Genomic DNA, 19,912 nt, shown 5'->3' with positions numbered 1-19,912 from the left:
GCGGGGCCCACAAGAAAAAAATTCATACTCATTTACATTTTTGCAGGCAACCCTTATTCAGTATGTAAAGTATTTTTACCTATTATCTTTACCAGTACCTCACATAACCATTTTGCACCAAACACAAGTATACATTATCAATGATTAAATTGCTGTATATTTTTATAATAGATTGTTAACATTATTTACTATAGGTAACGACAGAAATAACAATAATTAAAAATTAACTTTTCCATTTTCACGATACTTAAACTGTTTCAGGCCTTTCAAATTGTTTACAGCAAAATCAATTGAAATTTTTTCATTTTGCAGAGTTTTGCTTACTTTATTAATATTATTTAATTTTTTCGTTTTAATTTAATTTAATTAATAAAATTTCAAATTAAATAATATGTAATATATTATGGAAATTGTTGTACTTATAATAAAGAAAACTTGGGATTTTTCATGTGTGTGAGCGCGGGGCCTAAATGAGAAGCCCAAAGCGCGGGGCCCGGGGCGTGGGCCCCGCTCACCCTTGCCTAGGGACGGCCCTGAGTGAGTGGCACTTGACTGGGAGTTGTTTAATTATCTAACTAAAAACTAAATAATAATATATTATTATTATTATTATTATTATATATTTAGTTTAGTTCTCTAACAAGTCACTCCTATAATACTACTGTACGTTAAATTCGAGATAATACCTCTACATACTCGTATATGTTAAATGATTGAAAACAAGTTATGACTAAAAATCATTCTAACCATGTCCAGAATTTGTTATTTACACAAATATAAAAATTAACTTCCTTTTACCTATGAAGAATATCCACTTAAAATAAACTATAGTTGGATGTGTAGTCGTGTAGACAAATAATTATTGTTTCATGGTAATACAATTAAATTAAGTATGTTTAAAACAAAAAAAATATATTTTCTGTATCTACCTGGTAATTGGTATGATATTATTACATAAATTTATTTTACTGTTTCTTCTAACCTTGATTATGCATAATAATCAGAGCAAACAATATTATAATATTATACATAGGATACCTTACTTCATACTGTAAATAATGTAATTACTCAATATACATGTAATTTATTTAATATTATGATATTGAATATAACATAATATGTTAATTTTTAACTATGACCGATTTCAAATTTCAATTTATGTATAGCCAGGTAGATACCTAAATGTAAGCTGAGAGACGCTTCTGGCTAGATAATTTATTTTAGTTTCAGATTCAGATACTGGGATATAAATATAATATTTGACCATCATTAACTTTGCTTAACTACTATTATTTTTACAATGCACATTGCACGTTACTCGTCATTTCATACATCTCAATAATAATATATTCTTTTTGAAAAAAAGCGAGATCTGATTCCTCCCAATTGTGCCTAGTATGCAATTAATAATAATAATATAATCAATAAACAATATAAATAAGTTAATTCAACCTAAAAATAAGTAGGTACAACACATGTAACGAATAACTATAATAGTAATGCTATTTATAAGCAATAATAGTCTAGTGGTTACAGTGCAGAAAATACATAACTTGTAATTTCAAAAGAAAATGGATAAGTATTCATGTTATAATTAATTATTTTTAATGAAATTTGTAGAACACAAACATTTTCTAAACTCAAGATAACTAATAATGTGTGTATACTCAATTCATTATTGTAAAATTTAAAAATAACTGTAATCCTCAGCCACTACTTGCATAAAATAAATTATTCATGTTTCGATCACAAATGAAAATTTAATCTACAGTTTATTTTATAAATACATCTAATACTAGCTAAAAATAAGCTAGCAAACTCTAAATATAGGATCAATTATGTTCTTCCTCTTATTCCTACCTAATCTATCACACTCGACTGTCGATCTAGAAGTCTGACAATGGCTCGCCCTGAAAGTCATTTTAAGCTTATAAAATTGTAGATTTTAATTTATGTAGATGGGAAATGCTAAGCCGATGCCTTCGTGTAAAAGTATATCCAATAGCATATTTTATAGTGCCTATCAAGTTAATAAATGTGTATGTGGTATTGGTCTACCCTAGGTTCTTGGAGATAGACCATTAGAGAAATTGCATAATCTTTAATAGACACTTCACATTCAAATTTATACGAATTTTATTTTTTTACTCCATTTATCAAAATAGGATTATCGATTAAGCCATTGAGGAATTCTGCGAGTCCTCAGAAAATTTTTTGTTCAAGTGCATATTATAATTATAAAAACGGCATGTCCAAATATTTTCTAATATTAAAATCAATTTAAAATTGAAATAATCATACATGACGTATAATATTGTTGTGGTGCGATTTGAATGAGAACACGGAAAACTCGTTCACGCTACGAGAATGCGGACGGTGCAATCGAAAGTCGGTTTATACATATTAATGTTATTGTGGTCGTGAATCGACGGGAAAAAACAACTATGTTGTTTACATTCCATATTAGATACATAAAAGCCACTTAAAAATGCGAATTATATGGCTATCAACCCCACTGTAGTTGTGATGTTGTGGCGACTACGGACTCTGCAGTCTGTATCATGCACATCGCATGATCACCTCCAAATTCCAATATTAACAATACGCATAGGTACATGCCAATTTAGCGTAATATGCCACCTATACAAGGGTGAAAAGAGAAAAAATTCAGGCCAGGAAAATTAATTTCCTCCAGGCCATTCAAACTTTTCATCTCTTGATGTTTTGAAATTGTATTTTATCTAACTTTTTATTTAAATGTATATAGGTAGGTAAATAACAAATACTAAAATAAATAATTGTGTAAGTACCTATATGGCTATATGTATATATTTTACTGATAAAACTAATGACTGAAATCTAAAATGCAATAGCCAAATTGTAATAATCATTATTGCTTTTATGTAATATATTAATTTATTTAATATGTTCTAATATTAAAATTAATACACTAATTTATAAAGAATAAACCGTTTTAACTTTAGGTAAAACTATATTTGTTTTACTTACAATAATAATTTGTTTAATAATTTAATTTTTTCCCCGACATTAGTACCTACTTTTTTCTAGATGGACATTAACAAGAAATTTTCCTAGTGTTCATTGTTCATCGTACTTTTTAGTCAGTTTTTCGTGAATACTTGGCTACAGTGAAAGTTATTAAAGTAAATAGTGTGTACTGGACTGATGTGGGAGTTTACGTACGTGTATGCAGGTTACGGTAAATTTATATTGAATGGTCATAATTTAAATTTAAAATATCGAAAATAATATTTAAAAGAATAATCAATTAAATTCGATTTCGTCTTCTTATATTATAGATAAAAAATTTCACTCATTACTCTATACTATTCTCATTATTTTCAGGCCACCGGATTTTTTTTTTCGGTATTCCAGAGGGCCACTTCACCCCTCCACCTATACCCACCCATATTAAATACTGAAAAGAGGCTATGCATACTAATATAGCATAATAACATACCACTATATATTATATATTATCATTATCAAATTAACTATGCGCTCATTATAATTTACGATTGTTTTTCATTACTCTTATATCATTAATTAATATTATATAAATTACCAAGACTCTTCTCAATGTATAATTTCTCTATTCTTATCTATACCATTGTAAATATATGCTTTTGTAACACCACACTGTCTTTGTATCTATATCATGTACTTATATAATTGTCGAGCTATAATAGTTTTTACTGGAAGCTAATAAAAAAAAAAAAAAAAAACATACCACTTATACCTAGCTATAATATAATACAGACCATGTTACAGTGATATTATACAACCATCCAAGTGTGATAGTAAAATTATAGTTCATTATTGGCGACAATACCCCGTTTTTCCACTCCCCCCACAATCGCCGGACTGCGCACCGTCGAATGCCGAGCGGCGGGCACTGTTGGCTAGCAGGGCCTCGGGGCGCGACGATGTAGCGACTACCTGTCTGCGGCCGCGGTGATTCGGCGGCGCGCGCGACCCGACCCGACGCGACGACGACGACGGTGGAAGGCGTCGTTATTAATGAGACTGACTGAAACAACCGTGTCACGACGGCGATAGGTAGGTACGCAATATTATTATTGTGCCGCCACTGTTGTGCGCGGTAGTCTGTGCCAACGTGCGATTATGTACAAACCGGTGTTGGGTATCGTGTTCGTTCTCGTCGCGTTTTCGGCACATCCAGCGTGGTCGTCCGACGACGACGACGCAAACGCAGCCACTGCCGTCGCGTCGCCCGCCGAAGATTCCACGACAGTCCGAGGTACGTGCAAAAAAAAAAAAATTTGAAAAAAAATTCGAGTTTAGAATACCAAAGTGGTGCCAGGATAATATTATGTGCGCCGATCGGGTTTTCCGGTGAAAATGTCGAATTATTTATCATTATTATTGTTATACGTACCTGTATTATATAGCTGCACCGCAGTGATTTTTTTTAAGCGACACCTACACCACGGCGATGATTTGTTTGATGTTTTTGAAACTAGTTAATACTGTACGTCTTGTTTAAGTCATTAAAACGGATATAGAAACATACTTCAGTACTTGTAAGCTGTAACAATACCTATGAATTTTCCGAGCAAACACATTTTTTTTATTATTATTATTATAAAATTTAAATAAATATTGTTGTCGTTGGAACATTCGAAACGTTTTTAAAATGCTTGTGAAGTACTCTGGAGACATGACATAGTGTGGTTTCAAATGCTAACTTGTTAATATGATATTAAGTTTTTTACACTTTGAGTACTCCACTACCCCCCATATTTTCTATTTTACTTTCCAAAGTTGAAAAATATAAGAATAATATAATACATATTTCTGAATAAATTGTAGTTATTTATCAGGTTTTTTTTTTTTAATTTACAAGCATATATTGAGTTCAAAATACGATCATATTTTAGGTACCTTGATGAATTTATACTTCATAGGTAGGTATGCAGCCATATAGGTATTAGTTGGATGGTGTACCACGATTTTGATCGACAATAGGTAAGACTCGGTTTCGTATATAATATTTTTCGGCTGCATACTTTAGTGGTACCTACCCCAAAAATCTGAATCAGAATTGAAGCTAGGGGTTTTATTAGGTTATACTTATCGGGCGGTGTCTTATCCTTAGTTGCAGCCAGAGTAATATTTATCATTTTAAGATATTTATATAACATATTCACATTGTTATATTATATCGTTGGCAGTTATAGCTGTAAAACAACGACACTTACAAATCAAGAAATTCAAATTCCTAAAAAATAAATAAAAATATCAAACAAGTTCTTAGCAGTGCCAATTTTTTTCGAAATTTTTTTTTTTTTATTAAGAATAAGCCCTCGGCGACATCGGCCATTGGGAACAATGAAATTTTTTCGAAAATTATTATCGCTCATAAACCAAGTTTTCATTTAAATTATTAAATTATAAAAATCATACTGAAGTATTTTCTTGTCGTTTCGTACGTATAAAATAAAAATTATAATTCCGGAGGTTTACAGTTCCGCCACCCAGATTGCCATTGAGTATTCAAGCTTCCGCAGAACGTTTAATTATCGCAGACATGTCTTAAACGAATGGCGTGGATATTTTATGCGCAAAAAAAATTAATTTTATAATATCTACAAGATATTTATTTTTATAGTTATTTTGTAATCATTCATATTCTCTTACACACCGGTATATCTAATCAATATTAATAGTTTAATTTGGACTATGTTGCGAGCATACTTACACTCGTACTTATGCCTATACAAAAAATCGTATTTAATTTTTTAATTTTTCAGTGCTAAATAATAGAATATTAATGATTAGACAGTATCTTGAAGCTATACGCACCTAAAAGTTTTAGTCCTGAAAAAATTTGCTTTTAGACTATGAGTCATTATAACTTAGGAATTAATATCGTTAAAATAGTTATATTGTTTGTAAGTTAACACTCGATTCAGTAAACTAACATATTTATAAAACCGCACAACATAATATTAGATAGGTAGTAGATACGTTTGTATAAATTATAATTTTAGAACGGACTTGATATTTACAAATAATGAGTATTATGACGTGTACAACAATTTTAATTCAGAATATGTTTATTAGTTATTTTATTACTTACACAGACTAATTTTAAATAATTTAGTGATGAAAATTGATAAGTATAATAATATCACCTGATATTGTAATATGCGTTATTGATTATATGGATAGGTACCTAGCTATTGGCTACCACCAACCACAGTTACAAATCTTTTTAGAATATTTTACGATAAATTTTTTTGAATTTAAAAACAATTAAAATTCTATTAATATCCTATTATGAACTAGATACATTTGAGTTTTACAGTTATAAAACAAATTAGTGTGCTATGAATCATAACTTATCATTGTTAAATTGTTCATTATACATTGTTCATAATATTATAATATTATTGTCTCTATACCTACCATTTTGTGTATAGGCTATATATAATGTATTTACTACTGACTAGTGATTACTTGTGTAATAACTCTTTGACCATAACGCAATTTAGTAGCTTGGTTATAATAAGTAAAAATATCTTTCGCTGCTCCATCTAATGCATAGGTGAAGTTATTAAAAATGAATAATAATAATTTTTAACGAGCCATGCTTTCTTTTTTGACACACGTTACATGTAATCATTTTATGTACCTACAGCGTTCAAACATTTTTGGTGAAACTGACATGTACGAGTAGGTCATTAATATACATAACTATAGTAATACTGTATGTGCCTAAACACAATTTTATTTTATTTTTTAATATATGGGCTTTAGCAATTGGCGCTTAAGCACTTCCATCCCTCAGATGATTTCTTTCTTCCTTTCTTGCTCATGAAACAGTACCTAGCTTAAGTTTTTATAGTTTATCATTTTTTAAAACTCTGAGTAGGTACTTAATTAATTTATATGTCTGTTATCTTTGTATGTGAATGTTTTCTATAGCTATTTCTATAGCTCTTCCCACCTTTTTATAATTCCTAGATTTGCCACCGTATTTGATGTATGCGTAAGTATATGTATCGATTTAGCAAAATATCTATCATATAATAACAATTTTTAATGATAGAACGTAATAAAAACCAGTCAGCAAATCTACTTCCTTTAAAATCAGCCTGGGGCAAAGTATTGAAAAAAAAAAAATAATAAAATCCTATTGAGATTATTAATTGTATATAGTCTATAAGTCTATTGGCACTTTAAACCTCTTGTAGAGTGTTCCTCGATGTTTTTACATCAAATACTCATAAATGGCGGTATACAACAAATACTTGTATCTATGATTGTATTAATTTGCATATTTTATCTACTTTTATCGCCCATTCACGATTCACCCGTATTTAAATGGCCAAGAAATGAATTATAAAAATAAAAATTACGTATCGGTCAATAATCAATAACTATTACCTCGTCATCTCTACTAATTATTATGGCCATACAAAAAAATTGAAACATATTTGCTCGATCCCCAAAATATTGTCAGTGTTTCATACGTGAAAAATTAATAAATAATAATTTTATTAATATGTTAATAAATTCAACGAAAAAAATTTTAAATTAAGTTCATAATATAAAGTATTACAAATAATAATAAATAATTAATGATGAATAACTATTTGTAGGGCATATTTAGGTTTCTCGAAAAGGACCTATATATATTGTTTCAATACTCCGTTTTAACTACTTAAAGTATACATATGTAAGTACCTAAAATTAATAAGTAAAAAACAACTAAAAAAAAATTTTAATGCTACATTGATATTAGACTATAGTAGAGTTGGAAAATGTTTAAAATTCAATTTTATTCGCGGAAATTTCATTGGATTTATTTGAAAATTAAAGAGCATATAATACGAAATAAAAAACCTACATAATTGATGTTTCTCTATGAACTATCTACATAGGTACCTATCAAATATGTATGTAGACTATACTTATAAAACAAACCATTTGTGATTTAATTATTGTTATTATTAGTGTTGATGGTAAACGATTACTATTAAATTAAACATTAATTTATGTCAGGTATATTTAAATAGTATTTTGTACTTTTGTTTCTTGAGGTTAAAAACCTTGGAAATACTTTCCGGTTTAAAATCTGGAAGTACCTGCGTAGTTAATATAATATCAGGCTACAGCTGTATCAGTTATATACTCGTATGTAGAACAAACGAATATGTAAACAAAATACCAGTTTGATATATTGTAACCGTGGGCAGTAGCTAGTGGTGGCCGATGGGTAATACACGGACATGGTGGTTCATTTAGCATGGTTATCCCAATTTTTTCTTTGAATTTTCATTTACAATTATATATTTAATAATTAATACATACATATAATCATTTTCGTATAAAAATATTTTTTATTTTTTAAATCACATATGTGGTCATAATTTAAGAAAACATTTTAAATTATTATTAATATTATTTTTGTAGAGTGATCGATGTTTGTATTGACTATTTCTTATAATTGTTATTCTTATAAATTGTTTATAATATTTGAAGCCTAAGGGTTTATACTTTTTCTTATATTGACCATCATTTCAAATGTTTATATTGAACGATAATATAATAATATGTAAACTGTAGGTTATTTTAAGAAATAGTTATCTGCAAACATAATATTATATATTAATATTAAATAAGAAAGTTAATTACATTTTTTAAATGAATATTAATTAAAATATAATATAGAGTATATATATAATTATATATAGGTGTCTATATAGTATCTTATAAATTATATACAGTATATAAAATACCTTATTATAAATGAAAATATACCAAATATTTTTCCTCCAATTTAGATTCTGAGCTGAACGATGGATGTATCGATTTTACAGTGGTGTATTTTTTCGTGTGTAGGGATATTTTTAAAGAAACTTTGTGTTGGTACTACGGATTATACTCTATAATAATAGTGTTAGATAAACGGGGTTATGATTATAATTTTAAAATATAATTACAATAATTAACATTAGTTTTTTAACATTTTTGAAATTATTAAACATTTCTGAGACTAGACAAGTGCTAGACTAAATATTTAACAATATACTTTATACCTTAAGTTTATTAACTCAAAAACTACTCGTTTAAATTTTGATTTACACTCTCGTCAAAATTTAAATACAACTATCTATGTAAAAATTTAAAATAAAAAAGGGATGGTTCTTATTTAAAAAATAAAAGTTTGTAACTCCATAGAAAATTTCTCAAGCATTTATTACAATAAATCTCAAAAATTTGAAAATATCATCAAGTATATTTAAAAATTCTGAAAATCATATTTTGACAATTGAATTATTGTAAAAAAATAAGGGATTATACTTGGTGAGTCGCGTTGTATTTATAATATGTGTAAATTTAATGTTATTTACTAAGTACCGATTCATTTTGTTTTATCCACCTCAAATATTCGGATACATTTAGCAAATAGTTCACTCGTAGATTAATAAAAATATTGTTCATAAATTTTGTTATTATTCGTAATTTTTATTTGTACTTTATCAATACGAAATTAATTCAGCTGGGGTTATTTGGGAAAAAACAATAACCATGATAAATTATTGTGATTGCACGACATTAATTTTTAATAATTAAATATAGTATAATAATACGTTGTTATGTTGATGTAATGATGTTTACAAAAATGTAATTAAACTTTGAAACACACTCATATAACATGGGTTGAAAAAATAAATCAACCTACGATTTTACGTCGATTTCCAATACAATGGAAAGTATTATATGTAATGTATAATTTACATAATTCATATACATATCAATTAATATCTGTCATTAAATAAAAAACTTTAATAACATTTTTGAGATTACAAATTAACAAATATCTTAACCCCCGCACGAGTTATATATAATATAGCATATTTCACATAAATATTAACATTAAATATTTCAAATAGATGATTTTAAATTGAAATAGGCATTTTTAATGCACTACTGGTCCAATATTGCGGAGTGTGATATTTTTAAATTCTAGAAGTTGTTTTTAATCATTTGAAAAATTTTAACTACTTTTTTCAACGGATAAACTACTCGTTTACTTACTCAAAATAGTAAACTTTCGATTTATTATTATATAGGTACCTATACTACTATTCTTTATTTTAGACATCATTATTAAAACGTTAAAATATATATGTTCGACAAAGTATGGCACAACGGACTCTTCCACAAACTAAAAACAAACTTTCCAGCCCCATATTATTTAATACTCAAATCCTATCTCACTCATCGTTCTTTCCAAGTAAATCTAAACAACTCAATTTCAAACCAATTTATGATTAACGCCGGTGTACCCCAAGGCAGTGATCTTTCTTCTCTTTTATACCTAATTTACACTGCAGATATACCTGCAACCTCTTGCACCATCCTCAATACTTTTGCTGACGACACTTGTATCCTAGCCACCGATTCTGATCCCACAATAACAAGCTTCAAACTCCAACACCACCTCAACTTACTCGAAAACTGGTTCACACTATGGAAAATAAAAATTAATACAAACAAATCTAGCCACATTACTTTCTCCCTTCGCCCAAATAATTGTCCACCAGTCAAACTTTGTAACCAATTATTACCCCAAACAAACCAAGTTAATTACTTAGAACTCATTTTCGACAAAAGGTTAACTTGGAAAGACCACATATTTGACAAAAGAAAGAAATTAAACTCCAGATTACATCTACTACGTCTTCTTTTACGATCAAAATTAAACCTTAAACTCAAAATCCTTATTTACAAAATGTTGACCTTTCCTCTATGAAATTATGGTATTCAATTTTGGGGTAACGCCGCCCCAAGTAACATTTAAAAAATACAACCATTCCAATCCATCTGCCTTCGCACTATTACAAAATCCCCCTGGTATGTAAGTAACAAAACCCTTCGCTCTGACCTGAGAATAAATTACGTAAACCAAGTCACTAAAACTGCTTACCAAAAACTCCTCAAAAAATTAAGCTCCCATAGAAACCCCAACATTAGTTACCTTGCTTTACAACACATCCCTGACAACCCCCCACGAAGGCTCAAACGTAAATGGGTTAGAGACCTCCTCCATTAATTAGTAAAATACCCAAGTAGGTAGCTTCATTGGGAGCCCTCCTTCATCGTGCCATTTTTTCATGTTATGTAATCCTCTTCATCATTATTACTTGTTGTGCTTAATTGTATAGTTGTATATTTTCTTATTAAAAAAAAAATAAAAAATAAAATATATGAAATCATCTGAATTTAAACCTAGTTTAAAAATAAGACTTAATTGTTCAAACAATGTATGGCAAATATAGTAACGTTTAGAATAAATTAATAAACTATTTATAATATTAATAATATTAATAATATTTATAATATTAATAATATTTATAATATTATTGGTAAACACTACACTTCAACGAGTTTGTTGTAAAAGTTATTGTAGTAATTAAAAGTTAAAATTTACACCTTGTCAAGATACCACATCCAATAAAATACGATACATAACAGAATGCACACTAAAGTTTAAGACATCCAAGCTCATTTTATTGTACAGTTTGAGTTATAGGCCACTTATAGCAGTAGTACAGGCAATTTTATAATCTTTTTTTAGCTTTAATCTCTTTGAAGCTAACTTAAACTCATTGAATGTTGAAGTCCATCCTATTTTTTCTTTTTTTTTTTAAAAAAAACATCAATTTGGCAAATATTACATTAATAAATGATTGCTTTTTTTTAATGTCTTTAATCTTTTCGTAAATTTAACTTTTGTCTTACAGTTATCCAAGTAAATTTGGCGTGACTTATTTATTTTTTAATTGAGCATATTTTAGGCGGTAGCAATGTTAGGGTATTTTTATTATTTCATCATATTGTTATGCATTAAATGGATCTGTTTCGGTGTTTATACCAAACAGCGAAACAGCCTATATACTATTTGGTACCATTAATTAATTAATTCATACATACTATTCCTTTACCATCAATTGTTCTTATTATTCTTTTTTTTTTTTAACAGATTGAATAAAAAAACTTATTTCCAAAAAAAAAATAAAAATACATACTATTCATTACTGCAGTCTGCAAGATATACAATATACATTATTCTTCAAAATGTTAACGAAATTGGATAGTTAGTAAGTAGATTAGTAGTAATCATGTATTTATGCATAAATGCCGTTTGTTTTAATTTAAAATTAAAATAATAAATAAAAAATAGATCAATATAATTATAATATTATAACTTTTAACAGTGTTAGCTGATCCATATTATACTCTTATAATAGCTATCACGATCCACGAGTGTTAAATGTAATAACTTTTTAAGATTACCCTTAAAACTATGCGTGTGATTTGTATGACGTACGAGTGTAATCCATAAATCAATTACAATGTCTGTAATAATTATTCAAGAGGTTTTAAAATAATAAACGATATCAGGGTTTTTACGAAATAGGTATTATATGGTTTTATTCCATATTTTTGTTAGCAACTTTGATAACAATAGCAAATGTTTAGGCATATATGTTATTTATATGTATGGTTGACTGATATAATTGTATGGTTAATAATATTATTACTGAATTTTTATGAGAATTACAGAAACGTTAAACATATTATGAGAATTTTGTAAAAATTATTTAAAACACATACTTTAATTAATTACGCATTCCTGAAGGAGCAGTTAATTGTTGTAAAGATATATATTAATACACGACTAAGTGTTAACTACGTGTTCACGAATGAAAATGTGTTCCAGAATCGGCTATTCAAGTCTAAAATGCATAGTATAATTTAAAATGCCATTATATTCGTATGAAACACATATTCTACAGCCCTCCGAATTTAAAAAATGTGTATTAAAACATTACTTTACGTCTTTAAACCGTTCATAAAAGTGTGTAAAAACAAAATTTTCATTTGTAAAGAAAACCAATACAACCTAATTGCACTGTGTTCTTGTATTGTAGGTAATAATGTGAATAATGTAAAATAAACCTACCAATTAATATCCTAAAAAATATCTCTATCAGAGTTTAGATGGTTGTATAGTTAGAAAAATTATAAATTATATAATAACGTAAATATATAAGTTTAACATCAAAAAATTATTAGGCGCTAATTATTATTTTAAAAGTTTCGAATAAACTCAAATTACACTAATAATAAACCATAGTTTTATGTTTTATTAACTAATTGCAATTAGTTTCAAACAAATTTAAACAGTACAGGACCCTTCAAATGAAAATGATTAAAATATTATGATTTACTACATAAATAGCTATTAACTAAATAAATAATCAATCTATGAATATTTTTTGTACGTAATTTTGTTAAATAAGGCAAGATTACAGGTAGTGACAACTGATAGCGTTCCTTGATTTGAATGTTGTATTGACTCGGAAAAATTTCGGAATACTTAAGAGGGCACAACACGCCCTTATTTGTTGTCTCAGTTTTACAAACGCGTAACATAGAAAATTTACGCTCAACAGTTCACGTTTTATTTCGTTAGCTTAAAAATTAAAGTGAATAGACTAACTATGAACTTTACGGTAAGATTATCTGTATTTTGTTGGAAGTATTTTTACGATAATTTAGTTTTTAAGTGAGTTCTGAGTATTTTTATTTAACAATTTATTATATACTATTTATCATAACTCACTTAAAAACTGATGTTGCGCCCTCTTAAGGGGATTAGATACCGGGATTTTCTGTTTTTGATTAGGTAAAACATGTGCGTCATAGGATTTTAGCTTTGTACATTGCCAAATGAACCAAATTTTTCACCAAGTATACTTGAATATCAAATTTCCTGCATTTTTGATTTTAACTTCTCTAAAAATATAAAAACAACAATTTTTAATACAATGTTTTTTGGAATTTAGGAGACAATATCGAAAATCTGAAAATCTCAATCTCAAGTAGTCTTGACGAAAAATTCAAATCTATTTTTAGAATTTTTATCACCACATTAGATCAATTGGTACATTTGACAAAGATTATGTCTAAAATCCTATGTCGCACGTGCATTAAACGAAGACAGAAATAACGGTATCGGACCCCCTTATTTATGTAATATTTTTTATATACCTTTACATAATACATATATAATATACCATTAGAGGACTGAGTGGCCAAGCGTTCTAAGGCGTAGACTGCGACGCGCACCGTCGCAGGTTCGAACCTTGGTCACCGGCGGCACCTCTCTTCGGGCAGCCACCGTGTCTGGACTCTGGAGAGGGAGGCAGCCATCCCCCACCCCGGAATGGCAGAAACCTATTGGTGCCCACTAGGAATTCTGCTAAATTAGGCGTCCGAACTAGGCTTTCGTAAGTTATATAATATATATAAATGACTTAAAAAACTTCAAAAAAAATTAGGCCATTGTGTGTAAAATTCAAAATAAGATTTAAAATTGAATTTATTGTTTTATAATTCAAACTTACTGTTGAGAAATCAACGTTTTAAAAATGCTAAACAAATTAGTTTTGCTATATAAACTCATAAACCAATAAAATTAATAACTTTGACGTATGTAGGTAGGTACCTACGTGTAAATAAAAAAACAATTAATTAAATGTGTGTCAAAATATTTTAATTGAGAGCAATGGGAAAAATGTAATATTGTAAAATATAATAAGAAAAGGAACACGACTATGAATAAAACTGGCAATAAATTACTTTAAAAAAATGTCACGCAATACAAAAATTTCAAAATTGAATCCGTCGTTACTTAATTCAAACCTTCTGTAAAGAGAGTTACCTACGTTTTACTGTATAAGTAAAAAAAAATGCACAGTTCACTTGATACTTGAAAGCGTTGCATGGTTGCACCTTAAACTCGATATGGTAAATAATATGTTAAGTTGAACACTTGAATGCATATTCTTATAAAATATATTATGTAATAAAATGTTAAATTTAATTAGGAAAATTATACTACAATAATAACCAGAAACAATAATTGAGAATTGGATATGAAGTATCTGGGTACTTCAATTAATTTTTTTCTTAAATTCAAAGCAATCACTATTTATTACCGTCTGCTTATCAAATTGTATAACATAACTTAGATAGGAAATATTAAAAGTTTCCATACTAATATTTTTCATGGAATAGTTTTTACAATGCAAAACCAACTATATTTCGTTAAAAAAATAACAATTACATCTACAGTTGTCACAACAACAAAAATTACTCTGCTATATAGGTAGTAGTTGTCATGATGACGTGTACCTTGTAATAAGTTGTTGAAAACCATAATGGTTATGTTACATTTGAATTCAATAATAAATCATTGCATACGGAAAACGATTGTGAGTGAGAGGCCTGTCTACTATAGCCTATATAATATTTAGGTAACTTTCTAAGGATATTTTATTGTTTATTTAAACTTTATACAAAACTATATAAGTAATTTATTTTTGTATTGACGGTATGGGTTGAACTAATATTTATCCAAAAATAATTACATATTTTATATAAATGGAGAAATATAAAATAAGAAGTCATGTCTGAATGGTTTTTAATCATTGCACAGCCTGAACTATGATAGCAATAGTGATTTGAAATGTTCAGGGTATATTTGCAATATAGTCTATACGCGTCTATACGCGTGCAATGAAGATTTCAAATAATTATAATTTTAAAGAGGCGGTTAATTTACCGTATTTATACCTATATGGTTATTTCAAATCTTAGTGTCGGCGAAATTCTACTACAGTACCATACTACCATCGGTCAAAAATAATAATTGCCGTATTATACATATGTACAAATAGAGCAAGAATATGGAAATCTTATTTGTTTCAAACAATTTATTAGATTTAGTGTAGCGTTAAAAATATTTTTAAATTTCTATTGAAGAACGGCCTGTTAACACATCAAATAGTTGTTCCTGCCATAGGAGATTGAATTAAGTAAAAACGACAAACTTGGTATAACTTTGAAACTTAGAGTTATTCACACACTTGCGTAGGTGCGCATTGCACGGGATGATTATACATATATACACATCAGATAATAATATACTGCTCGTATAATCACAAGCTAGTCTCACGGGCAACGCCGGGCAGAATAGCTTTGAATTATAATAATATATAATACGATTTACACTTAAAATATATTGTTTCCATAACAAGTTACCATAGGTACCAAAAGGAGTTAAGTATCACAATTTTTTTTTTCGCAGCTAATATTATATAAAACAATTTAGCTCAGCTAATATTATATAATATAGTACCTAATATCATTTAATATCAATATAAAGCTATTCACTATTTCACGAGAGAACATGGCGATTCGCATATTATATGATGAACTCGACACTCCTACCTATTAAAATCATCCTCTACAATTTATTTATATGAAAATACCACCAAATATTATGTGTCATCAGTGTTATCGCTAATCAGTATATTCATAAAATTGATTTCATATAAATATATAAATGAAACTCACAACTCCTATTTAGTATTTACCAAATACCAACACAAGTTACCAGTTGGTATGGTAATAATATATACCATAGCTGAGATTTCAGTACATAGAGAACTTTTTGGTTTAGTGGTTTTATTATGTACGATAAATTCATTAGTTACATATTTAATAGGCTTTATCTAAGAATTGAGATAGTATTAGATTATTATACAAAATTTACTTATGGCTAAAATTGCATAAATTATAAATATAATCAATAATGTTGAAACCTTCAAAGTTTAGTTTTCAAAATAATATGTTCTTATGTTCAATACTATCATAAATATTTGTTTTAGTATATCAGATCATATTATTATAATTGCATATCAATTGGGTATATATTTAAAAAAAATCTTGGTATTAATAATTTAATCAATAATGTCATAATTAGATACTTATAATTACTTATTAGTTATTAATTTATTATATTATTATACTTACTCTATTTAATACTTATATTTTATTTTGTTTCATATGGCTGTGTTATATTTGGTTGCAAAATATAAACACTTATTATTAATATTTAACATTTCAATAAGTAATTACGACATTTAAAATATCGAAATATGATGCATTTTTAATATACATATTTATCTCCTTACCTAATGATTTTTAATATAAACAGTAATGAATTTTGTTATACCTATGTAACTTATAAGTTATAACTGTTATAAGCATAAGTTAACCCTTCCCAATTCATTAGGTATGTCCATTAAATATTTATTACAATGTATATGATAATTATTTATTAAGTATATGGTATATATTAGTATATTATTATGTGGAAAAATATATACCCAATAATTATACAGATAATATCATGATAATAATACTAATTATATTTATTTTTATTTACTCAGTGAAATAAATTAATAATAAATAAATTTATTATTTTATATACTCTCCTGAAATACTCCATCGCCATTTTATAACCCAAGATGTATTTTTCAGATTTTATTTTAATTCAAAAGTCTACTAGTTATAATCTTTTTATTTATTTTTCATTAATTTTTATATTTGATTGCCTATTTTATATTTAATGATAATGCTAGGATGAAACAACGTATCAGAATCGTTTTTCGTATTTAATGGTTTATCATTATCATTGAATTTAAATATAGCAAATCCAATACAATGACATTTTCTACAAGTACAACAGAGTGGTACCCACTTGTCTGTCATTTTTGACTCTTCTTTTATTTTAACATACAAAAATGTTCCTTTATAAACATAAAGAAATATTCAATAATCAAGAGATTCAGTAAAATATTTTCATAGTTATAATTTTTTAATAACCAGTATAACTGAAACATTTTTTTATGAATATAATTTTAAAATTGTTTACCTACTTACCCAGTTGACGGGTTTAAATTTTAAAAAAGGCGGGTAAGTCGTGGATGTCGCTCTGCTTTTCAGTAGGTTACAAGTGGGTTACTGTAATGGATAGAATTAAATTTGAATCCAATGATATTATATCATTGTATACGAAAAACGATTCTGAGCGAAGACGGTTTATCTGTCTAGGATATATTATGGATTATTAAAAATTTACAAATCTTAGATTTAAAAAGAAAACTTTTTATGAATTTCTAGTTTAAAATAATTTGCGATTTTTCGTGATTTTCTTGATTTTTACATATGCTGTCAAAATTTAAAGTTTGAATGCTTGTAAAAAAAAAATTGTGCTAGTATATTTCTTTTACTTTTAACCTGCTATTGTAAAAATATGTTAGGAGCCTTATATACAATTTTAAATTCATAATTTAATTCAAACTTTTTTACCGAACAAATAAATTTTTATTGATATTTATAGAAAAAAAACTAAAAAAGTTGAAAAATTAAAATGTCAGTAAACAGCTCAAAACAAATCTAAATATTTTGAAAATTTTATTAAATATAGAAAATGCCTATATAAACATTCAAAGAAAATTTCTAGTATCTGTGGTTATTTGTTTTAGAGTCACACCAAAATAAGGAAATCGCTAAATGTGAAATCCAGTGAAATCCAATGTTATAAAAATTTAATTTGAATTTCCGGTGGACTTTTTATTTGTGATAAAGATTGAAAAACTTGTAAGGAATCTTGTATTAAATTTTTAAATATTAGATTTAAAAAGAAAATTTTTTATGAATTTCTAGCTTAAAATAATTTGTGAATATTTGTGATTTTTACGTATTTTGTCAAAATTCAAACTTTGAATGCTAATAAAAAAAAATTGTGACTATGAATTTCTTTTACTTCTCAACTGCTATTGTCACAATATGTTAAGAGCCTTGTATTAAATTTTCAAGCTTTTCTGCCTAACAAATACATTTTTATCGATATTAATTTAAAAAAAACTAATAATGATCGAAAATTTCAAATGCCTATGATAAGTTTAACTTAGGTCGAAAATTTTTGAAAATTGCATGTTTTTTTTGATTTTTTTGAAAACTGTTGGAAAATGTTTACTTTTGACCTCTATAATGGACCAAGGATATTCACTTTTATATCAGAAACCAACCCCAAAGTTTGAAATTGAATCATTATTTCGACTAGTTATACTGTACACAGACACACCAAAAACACAGACACACATCATTGTAAAATCAATACATTCATCACTTCGTTCAGAAATCGTTCTAAAATGCACCAATTAGTTTTTGTTTTGATAATGTGCGATTGTATATTTGAATTAATATAATTTTTGTTAAGCAAGTTAGCTCGAAACAAATTAGGCTCAACTTCATTAACTTTGAACATTTTAGAGTTTTTAAGTTAACTATTAGATAATAAATATCTAAGTTATTGTAAGGCGATAGATCTTATATCCTATATTTATATTTATATTATATATACCTATATAACTTTACCAATTTGATAATATCAAATCAATTTTACGAATATACTGATTATTGATGAATTTAAAAATTATACCAATTTCAGAAAACTCCTTTACAAACATTTAGTGTTAATAACATATGTATAAGGATAATAATATTCCTTTTTAATAATCATAAAATCCATAAATAATCTAAAATTTACAGGTATGTGGAAATATAATTTTTTCTTTGGTGTTTTCCAATTATTAAGAAAAGTGCAGTGAATTTTTACTTTTAACCTCCTAAAAAACAACTGAAATAGATTCAATTTTCTTCTTAGATCAGCCATGACCAAAATCAAAACATTTTTAATTCTCCGGAGAATAAACACACATAGATAAAATAAAAAATACCACATCATTGTAAAACGAATATCTACATCCATTGTTCCATGCAAAGTTTAAAAAAAAATAGAAAAAATACTCTATGAATTTAATAAATAATAATAATAGGTAAGTATACCTACCATATTATTATCCATCATGTTTGATGTCTTATTTCAAAATAAAGAAATACAACTGTGGGTTGGACAAGGTTATGCTTTGTA

General features: G+C 27.3%; 1 protein-coding gene across 2 annotated transcripts in view; it reads left to right on the top strand.

The window, feature by feature from the left end:
• The first annotated feature begins 4,041 nt into the window (after positions 1-4,041).
• Positions 4,042-19,912, top strand: part of LOC107163285 (sodium/potassium/calcium exchanger 5-like) — a 44,838-nt gene continuing 28,967 nt past the window's right edge. The window contains exon 1 of one of the 2 annotated variants that reach the window (XM_089224409.1): positions 4,042-4,282. In XM_089224409.1, the coding sequence (XP_089080535.1) occupies positions 4,147-4,282 (136 nt within the window). In that variant the 5' untranslated portion in view covers positions 4,042-4,146. The remainder of the gene's footprint in view (positions 4,283-19,912) is intronic. The other variant, XM_089224410.1, reaches the window with a different exon arrangement.

Source organism: Diuraphis noxia, unplaced genomic scaffold (genome assembly GCF_037042655.1).
Source record: "Diuraphis noxia isolate RWA-SAM2 unplaced genomic scaffold, SU_Dnox_SAM2 contig0003, whole genome shotgun sequence".
NCBI lineage: Eukaryota > Metazoa > Arthropoda > Insecta > Hemiptera > Aphididae > Diuraphis > Diuraphis noxia.
This window is presented reverse-complemented; position numbering and strand designations above follow the sequence as displayed.